This window comes from Gopherus flavomarginatus, chromosome 21 (genome assembly GCF_025201925.1).
Source record: "Gopherus flavomarginatus isolate rGopFla2 chromosome 21, rGopFla2.mat.asm, whole genome shotgun sequence".
Taxonomy (NCBI): Eukaryota; Metazoa; Chordata; order Testudines; family Testudinidae; genus Gopherus; species Gopherus flavomarginatus.
In genome coordinates this window covers 17,175,348-17,193,808 of record NC_066637.1, presented here as the reverse complement: position 1 = coordinate 17,193,808, position 18,461 = coordinate 17,175,348, and the positions used below count along the sequence as shown (strand labels likewise).

Here is an 18,461-nt window from a genome sequence, read left to right as displayed (position 1 = left end):
TAGCTGTGTGACCTTGCATTTGGCAGCGTTAAAATGGGTTTGTCAGTAAAGCCATCAGACTATGCAAGTGACAGAAGCAGATATAGAAACAAAAATACCACGACCAACAGTACTCAGTAAAAAAACATGAAAAATAATGAATATTACTGTTAACTTGTTGTTTGAAGAAAGGAATTTTTCCATGTAATCACAAATACATGTTCCTATTTTTGGGTAGACATGTGCTAGTCTCCGGGTAGCCCGGTTTAATCTCAGTACCTGTTCTCCATTACATAGTTGTTATGCACCTGAGAAATGTAGCCACTCGGAATTAAATGGCACAAGCTAGTTTTCAAGAAAATAATGTTCATTTATTAGATACACTCAAAAAAAGCAACACAGCGAAGTTGGAGATTGGACATGATTTACACACACGCGTGCACACACACACCCCCTCTAGATACACTTTGACGAATAAAAACAGAGCGTACATGCTACACATTTTCCATTTCAATTCCATCACTTTGCCAAAGCGTCACCACTAACGTTGTAGCAGAGGACCCATCAGTAGTGGGAGTGCACAAACCTGGCATCTGGCTCGCAGCTTCTCCAGTACAGTGGTGGCAAGTGACCCAGCTTTTTGGAACAGTAGCAGCAATCCATGCGTTGCCCAAGAGTGGAGACAAGGATCAGTTTGGATGGACAGTACAGCCGACTGCTACAATTCTACCTGCTCTGATGAACAGGCGAGGAGGGGGATGGAATAAATACAGCTCTCAACAATATTCTTAATTAAATATCTCTAATCCCATCCTCTGTCACGTTCCAACAGCTTGTCATGCCTGTTTCTCAATGAGCGATGAGCATCACACGTGGCAGGTAACACTTTCGTTTGCTACAGCAGCTGGGTTGCACACATGTCTGGCAAGCTAACAGTGTCTGCTACGTGTGGCTGTTCGGAGGTCACCGCCTCGTCTGTGGAGGGATGCAGGTGGCTTGTTCACAGTGAGAGGAGCCACAAGACGAGTGCAGCACCATGGCAATAGAGGCCATCTTTTATTAGTGGCTTTTAACACCAAGGGCACAAGGGTGCAGGGCAGGAGCGGTTCCCCCTTTTCAAACATTGCCCCCCCCCATCTCTCCCCGACAAGGTGCAACATAGCTGTGAGGACTGCTCCATGCCCAGTCCAGGGCAAATCACCCAGCTGTGGATCTGACCTAGCCACCCACAGCGAGTGAAAGAGTGCAGTCCCACAGGGGATGAAGGATCAGCTGGGGCCCCTTATGGGGAAGGTAACCATTCGACAGGGTGCTGTGACTACGACACAGCAGCAGTCCTGGACAGCTCCTCTTCCTGAGTCACAGGCACGACTGGACTAGTCACTTGCTTGAATCTGATCCTGACTGGTGCTTGACCCAGGCACGCCAGAGAGCTGGAATAGTTTTCCGAGCGGAGGGCAGCTGCTCTGTGTTAATGCTGCTGAGGCCTTCCCCGTGGTAACCCCACCTGCTCTGCTTTCCAGAGTGAGGTCGGGTTGAGTACTTGCATCCCAGGGGAGATGGGCTCCCTGGCCCTTCCTCTGCCTCCCGCATCCATCCCCTGAGGCGAGCACCTTGGGGCGATCAGCATGAGGAGTCTCACTGGGGCTGGGCACTGAGAACCCTGCAGTAGCCAGAGCCCATGGGGAAGGCAGCGATGGACAGATGAACATAAATAAATGGAGCTGTGTCGGGGAAGGCTGAAAAGCTCCCCCAGGGTGTTGCTGGACTCACGGACACTGGCCCTGGAGCGAGGGCTCTCCAGGAGCCTGGGCTAGCTCCCAGAGATGGACATTTTGGGCGTGGCGAAGAGCGGCTCGTTCAATGGCGGCCAGGACAGCTGCTGCTGACTGAGCTCCTGCTCCAGCCTCTTGAACAACTTCTTGGAGGCCCTCTTCCGGCGCAGCTGCCGCAGGCAGTTAAGCATGCCATGATCCAGGGCGGCCTGGAAGGGGGAGGACGAGAGGGACATGGGGTCAGGGCAGGGAATGTGGGGAGAACGGAGGGAAGCTCACACTAGTGTCAAGCTCCCCTCCCAACACACTCACAGCATTCCAGTGGAAGGGAACAGCTCATCGGCCACCGGTCCCTGGGAGGACAGGCCTGGATCAGGACTGTGCTGGAGAGCAGGTCAGAAGGGCCCAGGCAGGGAGCCCATACTCATGCCAATCCAGAGGGGTCCCCTCTGGCTGATGCACTCTGTAGCACTGATTGGCTCTAGAACAGCAGTCCCCAAACTTTTGAAGGTGGCACCCCCCTTATCCCTGTCCACGCCTCTCCAGGGCTGGGAATGGGGCTGCGGCTTGGGGAGCGTGGGTGGGAGGAGGGAGAGATGCGGACAGAGTAAGGGGGCTGAAGCTGGGAGTGGGTTTGGGGGCGGGTGCGGAGCTGCAGCCAGGCTGCGGTGGGGGCTGGCAGTCAGACCCCTGGCCAGGTGTGGCTCCACTCCCGGCCTTGCCCTCAGCCTTGGCCCTGGGCTGTGGCCACTGGCTGAGGTTTGGGCCAGGGCTGTGCGGGGCCGGGAGCATGACCAGAGCAGATCTGGGGTCGGGTAGGGGCTTAGTGGTGCTCCTCTGGACCCTGCCGCACCCCCCGGATGGTCCTCCACACTCCCCTAGGGGGGTGCGCCCCACACTTTGAGGACCACTGCTCTAGAAGGAGCAGTGCCCAGCACTCCCCAGCCCATTGGGAACATTGACCCACGGGGGGGGGCCTAGTGAGGGGCACTATTAAAGGGTGGGATCCCACAGGAACCCTGTCCCCATAGCTGGGCGTTCACCCTGAATTCAGCTCCCGCCCTCCTACCTCCAGCATGAAGGCTGTGAAAAAGTTGAGTGTGGCTATGCCTAGCAGCAGCATCTTGAAGCTCGTGTCGCTTATGTCTTTCAGCTTCAGCACGGCTCTCACGAAGCCCAGCGGGTAGAGAGTTATCCCGATCGTCAGGCCGAAGAGAGCGACAAGGACAAGCAGGAACGGCACTGGAGGGCAAGAGAAGACATCACGGACCCAGGACACGCTGGGCTGGTTACAGGAGCCAAGTGACCCTGGGAACCCCCCTCCCTGCTACTGACGAGAGGGGCAGAGAGGAGGCCGGCTGGGCTCTTACCATTGGTGTACAGTGGCTCCCGGAAGGGGTACCCCTTGGACATGGCGACAGCGAGGATCAGGTACTGGAAGCCCGAGATGCAGAACACCACGGTGTTCTCGTAGTTGGGCAGGTTCTGTGGGGCGCTCACCGTGCTGTTCAGCGGGATATACCTGGGCAAGAAGTAGGGGAGGGACAAGGATCAGGCACGAGCCTCTGACCGCAGCGTAATCTGGCAGGACCTGCCTGCAATGTGCAGCTGGCTTGGCCTGGAGCCAGCCACTGCAGAGAGCAGCACTTGGTTCCCAGCTGAGTATTAGAAGGCAAGAAACCCCCATGCTTCAGGGCATGACCCATCTGACAGGGGTTAGGAAGGAACTTCCTCTGGGGGCAGGTTGCTCTTCCGGCGCCTGATACAGGTGGTGCTGGCCAGGGAGGAGACAAGATACCCCCAGCTCTGATTCAGTCTGGGGATTCCCAACACGGTCGCTTTCATAAGGCCAAAATGAGCTTTTGTGTCCTCCCCTTTTAGCTGCTATGGCCAGTTCCAGGCAAGGACAGACACTTACCAGCTCTGTGAGACTGTGATGAAGTAACTCATGACTTGAACTGTGATCAACACAGCTGTTTGGAGGAGGAGGCTGCCGAGGACAACGATACTGATCAGTGCCCCCTGGGGACGTTTTGTGCCCAGCTCCTTGGCAGGTCCGGTCTTGCCCATCAGCACAGCCACGGTCATAGTGATGACCAGGTCAAAGAAGAGGAACTGGAAGTCACTCAGGTTGGTGTTAATCTGGGCGTGGGCAGGAAAGAAGGAGAAATGGGATATTCCATCAGGAGCAGACTGGGATGGCTCAGGGGACTGGGCAGTGGGGTACAGAGCCTCATCTCAAGGTCACTGGTTCAAATCCAGCAGTGACAGAAAGTCACTAAAGCAGAATCTTGTGAGGAAAGACCCAAATTCAACATACGGCAACAGATCAGTGGCTGACTAGGACATTACGGTGCTGCTCCGTTGCAGAGCCCAGCTGCTCAGACTGGCCTGGGTTATGAAAAGCACAGGCCCTGCCTACGTGAGCTAAAGGAGAATCCAAGTTTGCTGTTGGCAGTAAAGGGGGCTATGACACATGGTCGGGCAGTTCCATTTCCAGCGGGCAGTGGTGCGTTATGGTCTCTATCGTTCTGTCTTTCAAAGTTACAAACACCAGTTTACACAGAGGACCCCAAAACCCATCCCACGTCACAGGATGCTCCCCTCCCCAACCTCTGAGCCCCCCACCCTCCTGACGCACATGCCTCCCTCCACCCGTTCATCTCAACAAACTCCCACTTTCGCTGAGTGCCACTGCTGCAGCCGAGGCCTGGAGACCTCCTCTGAAGCCTGCCTCCTCTCACTTGAGGGGGGGCTCTTGGAGACACTGAGGAGCACGGGCGTTCATGTTTTGCCTCCTTCGGGACCCCCAGCTTTGGCAGCAGGCTGGTGAAAGGGGCTCGACTGACAGCCTCAGCGATCCAGGGCCTCTGTTTATACCAGGAACAGCAATGCTACCTCCCCTCCATTCAACCAGCGTACCTCGCCCTGGCCCTGACTGGACACCCAACATCTCTCAGGGCACCAACAGAGCTCAGTCTCCAGGCCCATTTGACTCTTGGCCTCTCTGCCCATGCTCCCAAAGCAGCCAGCTCCATCACTTCACTTGCCCTGGCCAGCAAGCTGTGACAGTGGTAAGCAAGAGGCCCTAGCTGGATTCAAACCAGGGAGTCTAGAGGTTCTCCTTACAGCTTCCCAGAACCAGCCAGTCCCCCTTTCTCCTCTGACCCAGCAATGATGGTGCCTGAAACACTCACCGTGTAGAGGAGAAGCACTGAGACGAATTGCACCAGGCTGTACAGGGCCATGTACTTAAAAATTCCAAAGGAGGTGACCAGAGAACATCGGCCTTCCCTGAAAGAGAGATCAGAAAGACTTGGACCCTCCATTCGTGGACAAGGGGGGCAGGCACTTCTGTGCAGGGGGAGAGGTATGAATCGACTGGACTCCATTTTAGAGCAGGGAGGAAGACCAGGTTTGTGGGTCAAGCAGCTGCCTCCATGGATAGTTCAAAAACCCTACGTGACATAGCTCTGGGCTAGGGGCAAGGAGGAGGGGACAGAGTGAGGGGAAGGGGTGATAGCAGCCAGCCTAGGGCCTAGTGCAGGTCACGGATACACCCCGCAGGGTGAAGAGGAGAGAGGGCAAAGGATGAAGATATCAGGAAACACTATTTCACTAGGAGGGTGGTGAAGCACTGGAATGGGTTCCCTAAGGAGTGGTGCAATCTCCATCCTTAGAGGTTTTTAAGGTCAGGCTTGACAAAGCCCTGGCTGGGATTATTTAGTTGGTGTTGGTCCTGCTTTGAGCAGGGGCTGGACTAGATACCTCCTGAGGTCCCTTCCAGCCCTGATCTTCTATGATTCTATGATCAGGGAGTCAGAGACCTCGGTCACAAAAATACAAGCACTGAGATTCTCAGAATATTGTTAATTAATATCAATTAATCCCCGCATTCCAGGCCACATCCCGGCAGCCAGTACACGTCCCTCCAGCCAATTTGCCAACCCCTTGCCATGTTCACATCTCCACCTCGACCCCACGTTCCATTCCCCCCATCCTGACTGCAATTCCGTGGTTCCTGGAGGACGAAGCCCACCTTATGACCACGGGCACACACTCGATGTTGGCGATTCTGGAGGTGAACGGTGAAGCCACGGAGGCCTCCGCCTCCGAGAGAGAGATCCCCACGTCGGCCGCCTTCAGTGCTCCGCAGTCGTTGGCGCCGTCCCCACACATCCCCACGCAATAGCTGTGGCAAGAGATATGCACACACGAACAGTATAAGCCAAAGGATTCCCACCTCCTCCCTCTCAGGAAACGGAGCGCCCTGGATCGAAAAACGTTGGGCACTTCGTATTAAAAGCACTGACGGTACATTGAGATCTGCCAATACAGGCGCCAGGCCTGTGCAAAGCTCTTCATAGCAACGAGCTTTACCAACCCACTGGGAGATGGGCTAGAATGATCATCAGTCCCATTTTAGAGATAGGGAAATGGAGGCACAGAGAGGGGGGGACCAAGTTGCCCCAGAATCAGTGGCAGAGTCAGGAGTAGAAACCAGGAGTCTGACTCCCTCCCCTGCCCCCATTTAATTACGAAATATTTTTCCCCATAAAAATCATTCCATAAAGATCAACTCAAATCCCCTTACAGCAGGGGAGACACTTGCAACTTGGTATAAGGTTTAGATTGTAATCTCCTCGGGGCAGGGACCTAGAGCCTCTATTAATAAGGGCAACACATGCTTGCACCTGTTACATGCAGCAACTTCAGCCTGCATTGACTCTGGAAAAAGATGAGGGTGCTCGGCATTTCACAGAATCCACAGATTAAAGCCAGAAGGGACGCTCAGGATCATCTAGCCTGACTTTTTACAAAACCCAGGCCAGAGAATTTCATGCAGTGACCCCTGTATCAAGCCCATAACTTCTGTTGGCGCTAAGAGCGTATTTTTCAGGACGACACCCGTTCTCAGACAGTTCACGTGAAGGAGAATCCACCACACCTCTAGGTAAATAGCACCAATGGTTAATGGCCCTCACAGCGCCTTCTTTCTGCTATGAATTTGTCCAACTTCCAGCATCTGGATCTTGCTATGTGCCATTTGCTGCTAGATGAAACAGTATCAGAAATGCCTACTACCGCATGCATACTAGTGGGACTGTGATCAATTCGCTTCTTACATTTCTTTGGACCTATGTAAGTACTAAAAAAAAAAAACCTGAAAGAGAAATTGAAATGCTTATTTTATTAAAAAAAAAATCTTCCATCCCCCGGACAATAACTCTGTACTTAAAACTGTTTAGATTCAAGTCAATAAGAGAAGTCGATTCAGCTTTAAGGACAAATGTGCTAATTTCTCAATTACTTAGATTAACTAAATTTATGTCATTTGTGTAAAATATTAACTGGATTTTATTATTTTTTGGGTCACACAGTGGAGCTGCAGTCAGGGAACAGACCCCTTGGCGCTAGGCGCTGCACAAACTCAGAACAAAAAGAGAGGCCCTGCCCTACAGAGCTTAGAATTGGTTTCTTCGTGCTGATCTGCAAAAGGCACCGGTTCCGGAATTCCGGGTTCTCCTACCAGTTTACACACAAGTCTTGTCTACACAGGACTTCTTTGCCAAAGTTTTCCTGCCTTCACCTCTGGTGCAGCTCCACAAACAGCAACAATCATGGGAACGCTTGTGTAGCCAAAGGGCCTGTGTCTAACCACAGCCTCACGCAGGGCGAGGCAACGCGAGGGCGTGAAGTACAGCTGGTTAAGCACTCTCATGTCTGTGGCCATTGGTGGAGACGGACCAGTTGTAGCAATAGTGGTAAGTTTTTGGCAGACAAGTTTTGTGTTGTTGTCGCCTTAGACCTCACAGCTCCCTGCACTGCTGGAAGTGCTAGTAACGTCAGTACACGATGCAGGTTGTACTGAGACCCTGACAAATTCCAAAGAGGATGGATCTAGACTCTTCTCAGTGGTGGCAGATGACAGAACAAGGAACAATGGTCTCAAGTTGCAGTGGGGGAGGTTTAGGTTGGATATTAGGAAACACTATTTCATTGGGAGGGTGGTGAAGCACTGGAATGGGCTCCCTAGGGAGGTGGTGGAATCTCCTTCCTTAGAGGTTTTTAAGGTCAGGTTTGACAAAGCCCTGGCTGGGATGATTTAGTTGGGATTGGTCCTGCTTTGAGCAGGGGGTTGGACTAGATACCTCCTGAGGTCCCTTCCAACCCTGACATTCTATGATTCTAAGTGCTGTCTGCCTCAAAGATGGGCTGGATTTGTAGCTGGGATACTCTAGTATCTTACAATGTAATTAGAAGCTCTCAGTCGGTCAGATCAAAGGAGGAAAAAAAAATTTAAATCTGGTGATAGTGTGGGAAAATCTATAATTCCAAGTGCTGCCAGAGAAAATTTCTTTTCCCTCTGGCTTAAAAAAACCCACAAGATCTCCCCTTCCAAAACAGCCGAAGCACCTGAGCATTTGGGTTCCGAGTCCTCTAGGACTTTCCTAAAGGTTTCTTGAATCCTGACTTTTTATCTCTCCCTCGCAATCTGTAGTTAAAAAAACATTGTTTCCACCTGCCTACAGAAACAAGAGATGGGTATGGATCAAAAGCCAGGCTCTCAACAAGCTCAGACCTTGGGGAAACTCAGATTTGAACGTCACAGCTCAGACCCACTCCCTCCATAAAAGGGCCAAACACCTGTGAATTTGGGGAAAAGGCTGGATCTAGGCTTTGCAGCATGAAAGTAGGGTAACCCCCAGGTTTTGGGTGGGGGAGGGAAAAGACGGAAATGGATCCAATGGCGTGGTCAGTTGCAAGTTGATTTCACAGCTGCCAAGAGCCCATGAGAAACGAAGCGTCCTGCTTTGCATTGACAAGAGGTCGCTTTGGAAGGAAGTGTTAGGTCTTACACCATCTTGTCATCCTCCTCTTTCCACCATCTTGTCATCCTCCTCTTTCCCCCAACTTACTTAAGGTCTTGTAACCTGCAAACCAGCTGTGTTTTCTGGTCCGGCGACATGCGAGCGAAAATCGTGGCCTGAATCAAGATCTGAAAGGGAAAAGCTTCGTGGTCAGGTTAAGTCATGGCATCCAAAGCACTTAGGCAGAGCAACAACCAGCGAGGCTACTGAGTAGAGACTAACGGACCACAAGCAATGGGACGACGGGAGTGGCTGCTGCCCGAGAGAAGGGCCATTTTCCTTTCTGGTGTGACTCTGGTCCCTGGATTGCTTCCACGGTGGTTAGGTGGGGGCGGTGGATCGTGGCGAGCAATGTGGCTATGTAGTATCCACTGCTGGTTCCCATGGGGACTCGGGAACGTTTGTTCCAGTGATGGTGGGAACCCGCAGGAGAGGTTCCTAGCCATGGGCGGTGGGTATCATAGGCTGGGGGAGGCTGTGCCTCCCCAAACAGCCAGGTGTGGCCCCACCCATGCTCTGCCCCCATGTCCCCCTCTGTGGCTCCCCGTGTGGTGCCCCTGGCTTGGGCCGCCCGCCCTCCTGGTGCTGGGGGGCGCTAACTGGGGGCAAGGGCTGGCGGCTGCGGTGGGGGGGCTCTGGGGTCCAGGATCTTGGGTCGGGCCAGGGGCTCGCCTCCCCCAGCTGGCAGTTCACGCATCACCCATGCTCCTAGCTGCAATGACACAGGGCCCTGAAATCCTACAAGGCAGGGGCTGCCTCCTTACCTGATCTGCAGGGAGACAAACTCATGGCAGCCTGGGAACGCTGCAGCTTGTGTGTGTCTGCTCTGCTACTGCCAGGTATGGGCAGAAAACAAGGAGGAGAAACGTAAAGCCCAGACTGGTGGTGGGCAGGAGACCTTTGCCATCCCCACTGCCCAGCAGACACACGGCAGGATTCACCTCCAGCAGGCTGCTTACATGAGATGGAAGAGGCAGGAGAGGGAAGGACTCACCCTGGGTAGCAGGTGGGGGAAGTGTTCACAGACCACAGCGAAGGATTTCCCGTTCAGTGCCAAGTGGCAGGGCTGCTGCTCGAGTGAACAGCCATCCTGCTGGTACAGGCCCTGCGGAGCAAACCAGACCGGCACCCGCTCAGCTCTTCGCTGACTTCACTTCTTTCCACAGTCTAACCTAGCCCCAGCATCTGAGATCAGTGGTGGGGGGAGCAGGGAGATCATCCCTCCCACACCAAAACAAGAGCGGGGTTTGGATCAAGCTAGGCCACCCCGTCGGCCCCAAATCAGGGTCGCGCCCTGATCCACGACCCAGTCCCCAGCTCGCTGAGCCCGAGAGGCGGCTCCTTGGAGATGCCCTGCCCTGGTTGAGGAAGCGCAGGCTAGATCGGATCCCACTGCCCAACGCGGCCGGAAGTTTGGGGCAGCCGCGCCTGCCGGCTCTGGTCTGGGCCTGCCTGTTCCGGCGTAAGAGAGTCAGCTACAGTTCAGGGATGAGTATATTCTTGGGGGTGGGGAACCGGCCTGCCTGCAGGAGCAAGATACAGGACACTTGTACAGCTCCCAGCACAATGGGGCCCAGCTCCTGACAGGCACCTCTGAGTAACATGACACTGCAGATAATAAAGAGGAAAGGACGAGGGCAAGTTAGTGAGTCCCACTGTAGGGCCCTGGATTCCCTGTGCCATGGGATGTGTGGCATCCAGCTCTCTGCTCACCACTGTACCAGCTGGATGCCTCACAAGCTCAGCTGGGGGGGAATGGGGGCCGAAGAGGGCTCTTGCATGGCCCTGTTTGTTCCATACCCCATAATACTGCATGGGAGGAAGGGATTCACATGCAAGGCTGTTGGGTTTTCCTGCCGGCCCGGCTGGGACTCACTTGTGGCTGCTCCTGCCCCTGGGAGTCATCGGAGAGGATGAATTTGAGGGCAGCGGGTTTGTTGTGGCTGGGCGGCGAGGCGTTCACGAACACCACCCGCTCCTTCAGCTCCACCATCCGGCAGCTCTTGGCCACGTTCACCGCGGTCAGCATGTTGTCCCCTGGCAAGGGGAGAGGAACGGGAGAGTTCACACCTCTCAGAGCAGCGCTGCATCGGCTCGGGGTTTCACAACCAGAACCAGACTTAACACGGCTGCTCTTCCCAAGGCTTTTAATAAATAAGGGACCATGAACACATGAGCCTCCCAGTCCCATTCCCCCTGTAAAGGGGGGGGGTCTGTTTGCTAGCTCCATTTTACAGATAAATAGACTAAGGAACAGAGCAACTAGCCCAAGGACAGTCAGAGTCAGTGGCAGAGCCAAAAACAGAACCCAGGACTCCTGGCTCCCAGTCCCCTGCTCTAACCACTAGACCTCACACTTATTCCTTTACAGTTGCAATGAGCTTTAAACATGTGATCCCTTCCATAGATCTGGCCTCTCCCATCCCCACCCCAGAAGCAGCTCTGCAGGTCACCTGTCACCATGACGGTGCGGATGTTTGCATTCCTCAGCAGGTGGATCACGGGGGCCGTCTCTGCCTTGAGGACGTTTCTCATCACTAGGAAGCCAAGGAGAGTCATTCCACTCTCTACGGATTCCCTGCCAGGACACAACAGGGCACTTGGCATAAGTGTCGGATGCCAGCACAAGGTTAGGGGAGTGAATTAGACTGGCAGTTACTTTAGCGTCTGATTCTTTAAAAGCCATTTAGATCTCCTAATATTCATAGATTCAGGTCAGAAGGGACCATTGTGAGCATCTAGCCTGACCTCCTATAACACAGGCCAGAGAACTTCCATGAACTGATTTTTGTTTCAATGCTGACCCTAGAGCTATGCCAAGAAGTGATTTTTCGGTTTGCCGACAATTCCAAACAAACAAAAAAAAATCATTTGGGGTTGAATGAAACATTTGACCATTTTTCAACAGTTTTGATCAGTTTAATAAACGTAAAGAACATTTTTAAATGAAGTCTTGGATTAAAAAAAAAAAAATCCCAACCTCCCCCAAAACCTTTCAATTTTTTGATTTATGGTTCTTCCCCCTCCCCCGCCCCCAGCTGAGACAATTCAGTGAAACAGACACAAATTTGTGAAACGGTGCAGTGTTGCCGAAGCAACTTTTTTCTTCTCAGAAAAGGATTTCGGTCAAAATTTTTTGCCCAGCTCTAGCTGACTCAGGGAACTTGAAGTGCCCCAAGGATCACACAAGAAATGGAAGGAGGAGAGGAAAGTGAGAAGGAAGGAAAACATCACACAGGCTCACGCACCGTGTCAGCTGCTGAGCTTCCTCAAAGGTTCTGACAGTAGTTAGCGTTTTGTAGGCGAGCCCCAGGACCCGGAAACCATCTGCAGTGTAGTGTCGTAACAACTGGGAGAAATCCAGAGGGACTGCAAGGAAGGGCTGTATCAGCAACGCAGACTACGTCCAAGGTAGGGACCACATGCAGAACCAGTTTGGGAACAATGGCTGATCTAGTGTATATCAGCACTTTCTGGGCTACTGGAAATTCAAGAGGCCACTCGTTTCATCTACTGCCCACATGATGGTTTGATCCACTCCCTTTTGCTCCCAAGATAAGGAGACAGGAAGTTGAAACAGCTGGCAATCGAGGTACATGACCTAGAGAGATTTGGGTGGCAGAGTTTCTTAGCCTTGTTTGGTGAGAACCTGCCCCTCCTGCCTCCCAAGTCCTAAGATGGAGCGACCAATGGGCTCCAACATCAGGCTGCCATAAACAGAGGTGTCGCTATTGTTGCTTCTCATGAAATTTGAACCATTTGCCTCCTCTCTAGGTCGTCTTTGGTGAGCAAAGGAAAATACCAACGGGTGGTTTCCACTGCCAACAGCCAAACCCAGCAGGCAGTCAGACATCCCTAGCAGTGAGATGTGGGTCCCTGGCTTTTACCTGTTTCTTCCTTACAGAGACTGGCCACCATCTCTGGAGCCCCCTTTATGTACGCCTCTGAAGGGGCGTCACCAGGCAGCTTCACCAGGACGCTCATCCTCTGCAGAGAGGAGGAGAACGGGAACCGACGGAGAATCCCAATGGACACCACGTGTTTCTGGGGAGGGAATGGAATCTGTCACATGCCCAGATAGTGCCAAGTGGTGCTAAGATTACATGGCACATCAGTTGTGGGTGGCAGGGTTCCAGCCATACGGTGGCACATACCTACCCGCCAGGAGCACTGCTGGCTTCTGGGGTGGTAGGAATGGCACATCTGAATGGGACCTGTGGGGGAAATTTTTTTTTTCTTTTTTGAGAGAGAGGGGTGTCAAAAATGCACGTTGGGGGGCTCTGAAACTATTCACGAATTCGAGTTGAATTTGACTAAATAATTTTGACTTAAAAATGATTATTTTTCAAAGTTAAAATGTTTCATTTCAACTTTCCATTTGGGAATAGTGTTTCAAACGCTCATTTGGCCAACTAAAAAAAAAAAAAAAGTGGGGGAAAAAAACCCTCCCAAAAACGGCCAAATGAAAATGAAAAAACTCAAAAAAATTTTCATTTTGTGTTGACCAAAACCTTTTGATCCACTTGAAACAACAAAAGAAAACATTTCATTTTGAATCGACCTGAGAGGTTTTGGCTGATCTGAAACAAAAGGTTTTTGAGTTTTCAGTAGGATGAAAAATGTTGAAAAAATTCAGTATGGTTTGAATTGAGCTGATTTCCCCTCCTGGATTTTTGGGTGAGATTCCCTGAACCAAAATAATTTTCTCAGCTTTGGTGCCTGTGCCATGTGAGCTCTTTGGTGTAGCAGAGAAAGGTATGGACACAATCCAACAGCTGGAGGCTAGACAATTTCAGACTGCAAGTGGGAAGTAGATTTTTAACAGCGAAGGGGGTTAACCATTGGAACAATTTACCCAGGGTCATGGTGGATTCTCCATCACTGGCTATTTTGGAATCAGAAGTGGATGTTTTTCTAGGAGATATGTGCTGGGAATTGCTTTGAGGCAGTTCTCCAGCTGGTGTTATCCAGGGGTCAGACCAGATGGTCACAATGGACCCTTCTGGGCTTGGAATCTCCGTCACCCCAGCAGCAGGTGCCAACACGGTAGTTAAGATAAACTAAGCTGCACAGGGCTGCTCCTCTCTGAAGTATAGTATAAAACATCCCCTCCCTCCCACTCCAGCGTGGCACTTTCATCAGTGTGCAATCAGGACACCAGCTAAGCAGGACCTCACCATGCCGTGGGGTTGTTCTTCCAGAGGGGGCGGCCTCATCATCGCTAGGACCTTTGTCCCAAAGTGCTGGACTGCATGCAGCTTGGCCTCCTCCCCTGTGGCCTCCTCCAGGATCTGAAACCAAGGAAGTTGGGCACTTTAGAACGTGCAGCCCCTTTTCTCCAAGCCGAGCATCCATCCCCCACCCAACAGCTGAGCTCGCAGCACCCAGCCATACAAAACCAACCGGCTCTTTAAACAAAGGCAGCAATTTGCATTTCAGATGCGGCCTCTTAGGATACGCCTACACAGCATTTTGGAATGAGCCTCCCAGCCAGGGTCGAGGGACCTGTGCTAGTGCCTGAAGCCTTGGGTGGGGGTGGGCTTCAGAGCCCAAGTTGCGACTTCAAAGTAGTGTCTCTGTGGCTGTTTTCCAAGCACTAGTGCAAGCCTTTTTAATCCATCGGCCCCATGGTGGGACCGGGCTCCAGACTGCTGTGTAGACATACCCTTAGCATTGCTGACGGAGCTAGAGCTCCCATGGCTTTAATGCACAGACACAGGAGCCGGGACGGTGCTGGATGGAGGAGAAAGTAACTCGAAAACATGTTGACATTTTAGATCTACTGATATGATGTTTAAAAAAGAAGAAAAAAAATCCAGCTCTCCCTAGCTGCAGGAGTCGCCTCTGCACAGCTCCTGCCGGCAGCGGAATGCCTTTCATTCATTCATTCATTCACACTTGATCCATGAGGCAGGCAAGCGGGGACAGACTGTGTCTTAGCTAACATCTCTTTGAATATTTCCAGGAACTGTTCTGACCACCTCTCCAGGGGCTGGACTTGGGGCCCCGTGAATCTTTGGAATCTTTCCCTAAACTGTAGCCAAAATAACTAGAGTTTTTTAACCTACTAGTCTGTGTGGCGTTACTGAAGCCAGTGTAGATAAATAATCCTCTGCAGGGTTTGCTATGGCCTCCCTGAAGTACAATACTTGCATAGCATTTTACAGCGCCCTCTGCTCCATATTTATTATTAATTATTATTATTAATATTAGGGTTGGAAAGGACCTCAGGAGATCATCTAGCCCAACCCCCTGCTCAAAGCAGGACCAATCCCCAAATGGCCCCCTCAAGGATTGAACTCACAATGTACTGCAGGAGACACTTCTAGTAGATCAAATGTGTTGTTGGAAAAATACAGTGCTGCAATTTAAGTGCCTTTTTTTCCACTTTCCCAACTGCGGGCATCCCCTGGCTCAAATTGTTGCTGTGTGAGACACAAGACTTTCATCAGAGTTATTGGTTCTGGAGCTATTCTAGATACTACAACCCCCACGATCAACATTCATGCCTCCCTGAGTGAAGTCACATGGGCTGGACACCCTCCAGACCATTCAATGTACAGACAATTCATGAGCGGCAAAGCGCTTCGAGCTACAAACTAAGCAGATGGCACACGCTTCTTCGCCCCAAGGTCTCCATCTCTCTGTTCAGGCCAGCGGTGCCCTGAACAGCTCCTGGATGATGCAGGCAGCAAACAAACATGGAGAGCGAGGCCATCCAGGGACCTCTTGCTTTGCTACAAAGGAGGCCTGGGGTTGAGTGCCAGAGTCCTGCACTCAGAGCAAAAGCACCGTGTGTGGAGTGGGGTGGGGGGAAATGCCCTGGAGCCCTCTGTTAGCCAATGCATACAGATTACACACACACACAATCACATTAATAGCTATTATGCTCATGGTATTAATATTGCGTCTGTGTTGGGTAATCATATTAAACTGAATCATGCTTATTCCTGCTCACCTGTGCTAAGGCCTATATCCCACAATGCCCCGGGACGAGTTCAGCTTAGCACTTGGCATAGGCAAATATAGAAACTGTTAAGAGTTAGATGGACGAGCGTTACGTACTAATGTGCAATATCTGGAACCAAAGTACAATGCGGTGCAAGGAACTAGTGTAAGACGTAGGAACGCTTTAGGGAGTAGCGTTAAGTCCCGTAATGACTGGCATTTATTATTCAAAACGAGAGAGGGGAAGATACAGGGAGGCACCAAACAAAGCTGGTACCAGCTGGCTAGTTCAACATGAAGTTGAAGTGATGTGAACAGCGTTGTGTAAACACCCATGCTACAAATGATGGCTAGTTTAAGGCAGGGCTGCCGAGAGGATTCAGGGGGCCTGGGGTCTTCGGCGGCGGGGGGTGCCTGCTGCCGAATTGCTGCTGAAGACATGGCACTTCGGCGGCGGGGGCCTGGCACTTCGGTGGCAGGTCCTGGGGCGGAAGGAACCCCCTGCGGCGGGACTTCAGGGCACTTCGGCAGCGGGTCCCAGAGCAGAAGGACCCCCCCCACCGCCGAACTGTCGCTGAAGACCCAGCACTTCGGAGGCGGGTCCCAGGGTGGAAGGACCTCCCGCCGTGGGTCTTTGGGGAACTTCAGCAGTGGGTCCTGGGGTGGACGGACCCCCTGCCACAGGTCTTTGGGGCACTTCGGAGGTGGGTCCCGGTGCAGAAGGACCCTCTGCCACCGAGGACCTGGAGTGGAAGAAGCTCCTGGGTCCCCTGGAGCGAGTGAAGGACCCCGCTCCAGGGGCCCCAAAAAACTCTTGTGGGGGGCCTCTGCGGGGCCCGGGGACAATTGGCCCCTTTGCCCCCACCTCTGGGCAGCCCTGGTTTAAAGGGACATTTGGGAAGCACATCTTCTGAGCAAGGTGAACTGAACACGCTGCGAGAATTCACTTCCTGGGAAGGACTGGTGATGTATTAACTCTTTCTTTCCTGTACCATTTTACTCTGTCTTTAGACAATAACCAAGTCCAGCCAGATTTATTGGGTCTCTTGAACGTTACTAATATTGAACCACAAGTGTAGCCAATCAGTTGGCTACACCTTTCAGTGAATAGTTGGCGAGCCATGCAGGAGCCATTAGCTAAGTATAAGGCAATGGGTCATTTGGATTCAGGATAGTAACTTCATAGTGGTTGGATTTTGGGGGCTAGCGGTCCTAACTACACGGGCAGCAGGCTAGCCTGGTTTGGGGGGGAAGGGAAGTGTTACATTGGCAAAACACCTTAAATAATCAGTTAAACTAATAAAAGCCAACTATTTTCCTGGGCATAAAGCCATACTTTAAGAATATATAAAGACTAATTACAAAGGAATCTTTTTCTGGGCCGGATGCCCAGATACAGCAAAACGTTAAAACAGCAAAATGCCCAAATCCAAGAATTAGCAGTAACGATGGACGAAAACCATCATAAAAGAGCTCTCAAAATCTTTTGTATGAAAACATGCGACTAATTATGGGGCTGGTTCACCCACGCGGGTCACAACCCCAGGATTCTCTCTGTGAAATGAAAGTTAAACAAATGAGGAAACAAGTCCAAGGACTAAAAGGAGGGTTAAAGCTAGAACAAGATCAAAGTGGGAGATAAAAACAGCAAACGGACAATATCAGCCACTGTGATGGAGTTGTACCTTGCTTATAGTTTACAAGAATGAAGGGAAGACCAGGAGATTTTCAGGTAAGGTACGGCCAACAGGAGGGACAGAAGTTAGGCTTTTTAACCTGTCTTTGCCAGCTTTAAAACATGTATTAACTGGCCTAGAAACAGTTCACTGCAGCAGGAAGTGCAGATACAAGCAACAGGGACTTGGGAAACAAATTCAGCTTGTGCAGGGACAGTAGCAGTGCTCGATCTCCTCCCAGAGCGGGGATAAAACCCAGGAGTCCTGGCTCCCAGCCCCTCTGCTCTAACCCACCAAACCCCACTCCCTTCTCTGAGCTGTAACTTTTTATTTGATTTAAAGTGAATGTAGTAATGTGGTATGACGCCACCGTGGGTTCGGCGCTGGTCACTACAGTTTCCAGCTCAGAAAAGTGAAAGTCACCTCTGCTACTTGCTTCAGATTTAGAGTCTCTAGGAACACAAACAATCAAGGATAGTGACCAACACACTGACAATCACAAGTACAAGGTCTTATAAAATTGATAAAACAGACTAAAGTTACAATTAAGTTTATAATTACCCAAGCATATAGAAATCCTATAAAGACCAATGCACAAACTACAAATGTACTTATACAGTACTCACATCCTTAATGATACTCAAACTCTGATGGTTGCCCTGCCCAATGAGCCTCAGTAGAGGGATGGTTCCTGCTGGGAACTCATTTTACCCAATTTGGGCACCCTCTTTTTATAACGTGATTCTAACTACACCTCATTAGCATTTACACACATGCTGCACCCTACGTAAAAGAATAAATGGACACAAATCAGACCTCAGGAATGCTACCATACAAAAGCTAGTAGGAGAACACGTCAATCTCCCTGGACATTCAATAACAGATTTAAAAGTAGCCATCCTTCAACAAAAAAAAAATTTCAAAAATCAGACTTCAAAGAGAAACTGCAGAACTACAATTCATTTGCAAATTCAACACCATTAATTTGGGACTGAATAGGGGCTGGGAGTGGCTGGCTCACTACAAAAGCAACTTTCCCTCTCTTGGTATTGACGCCTCCTTATCAATTATTGGGATTGGACTATAGACTCATAGACTAAGGTCAGAGGGGACCATTATGATCATCTAATCTGACCTCCTGCACAAGGCAGGCTACAGAATCTCACCCACCCACTCCTGTAACAAACCTTTAACCTATGTCTGAGTTTTTG

General features: G+C 51.2%; 1 protein-coding gene across 5 annotated transcripts in view; it reads right to left on the bottom strand.

The window, feature by feature from the left end:
* Positions 1-328: 328 nt before the first annotated feature.
* The window catches only part of ATP13A2 (ATPase cation transporting 13A2), a 74,054-nt gene continuing 55,921 nt past the window's right edge, over positions 329-18,461 (bottom strand). For all 5 annotated transcript variants that reach the window (XM_050931317.1, XM_050931316.1, XM_050931320.1 and 2 more), the window contains 13 exons: positions 13,804-13,917; positions 12,514-12,670; positions 11,875-11,995; positions 11,080-11,204; positions 10,503-10,663; positions 9,621-9,731; positions 8,675-8,754; positions 5,794-5,946; positions 4,952-5,048; positions 3,673-3,896; positions 3,125-3,276; positions 2,824-2,996; positions 329-1,963 (listed from right to left, as the gene is read on the bottom strand). In XM_050931317.1, the coding sequence (XP_050787274.1) occupies positions 1,793-1,963; positions 2,824-2,996; positions 3,125-3,276; positions 3,673-3,896; positions 4,952-5,048; positions 5,794-5,946; positions 8,675-8,754; positions 9,621-9,731; positions 10,503-10,663; positions 11,080-11,204; positions 11,875-11,995; positions 12,514-12,670; positions 13,804-13,917 (1,839 nt within the window). In that variant the 3' untranslated portion in view covers positions 329-1,792. The remainder of the gene's footprint in view (positions 1,964-2,823; positions 2,997-3,124; positions 3,277-3,672; positions 3,897-4,951; positions 5,049-5,793; positions 5,947-8,674; positions 8,755-9,620; positions 9,732-10,502; positions 10,664-11,079; positions 11,205-11,874; positions 11,996-12,513; positions 12,671-13,803; positions 13,918-18,461) is intronic.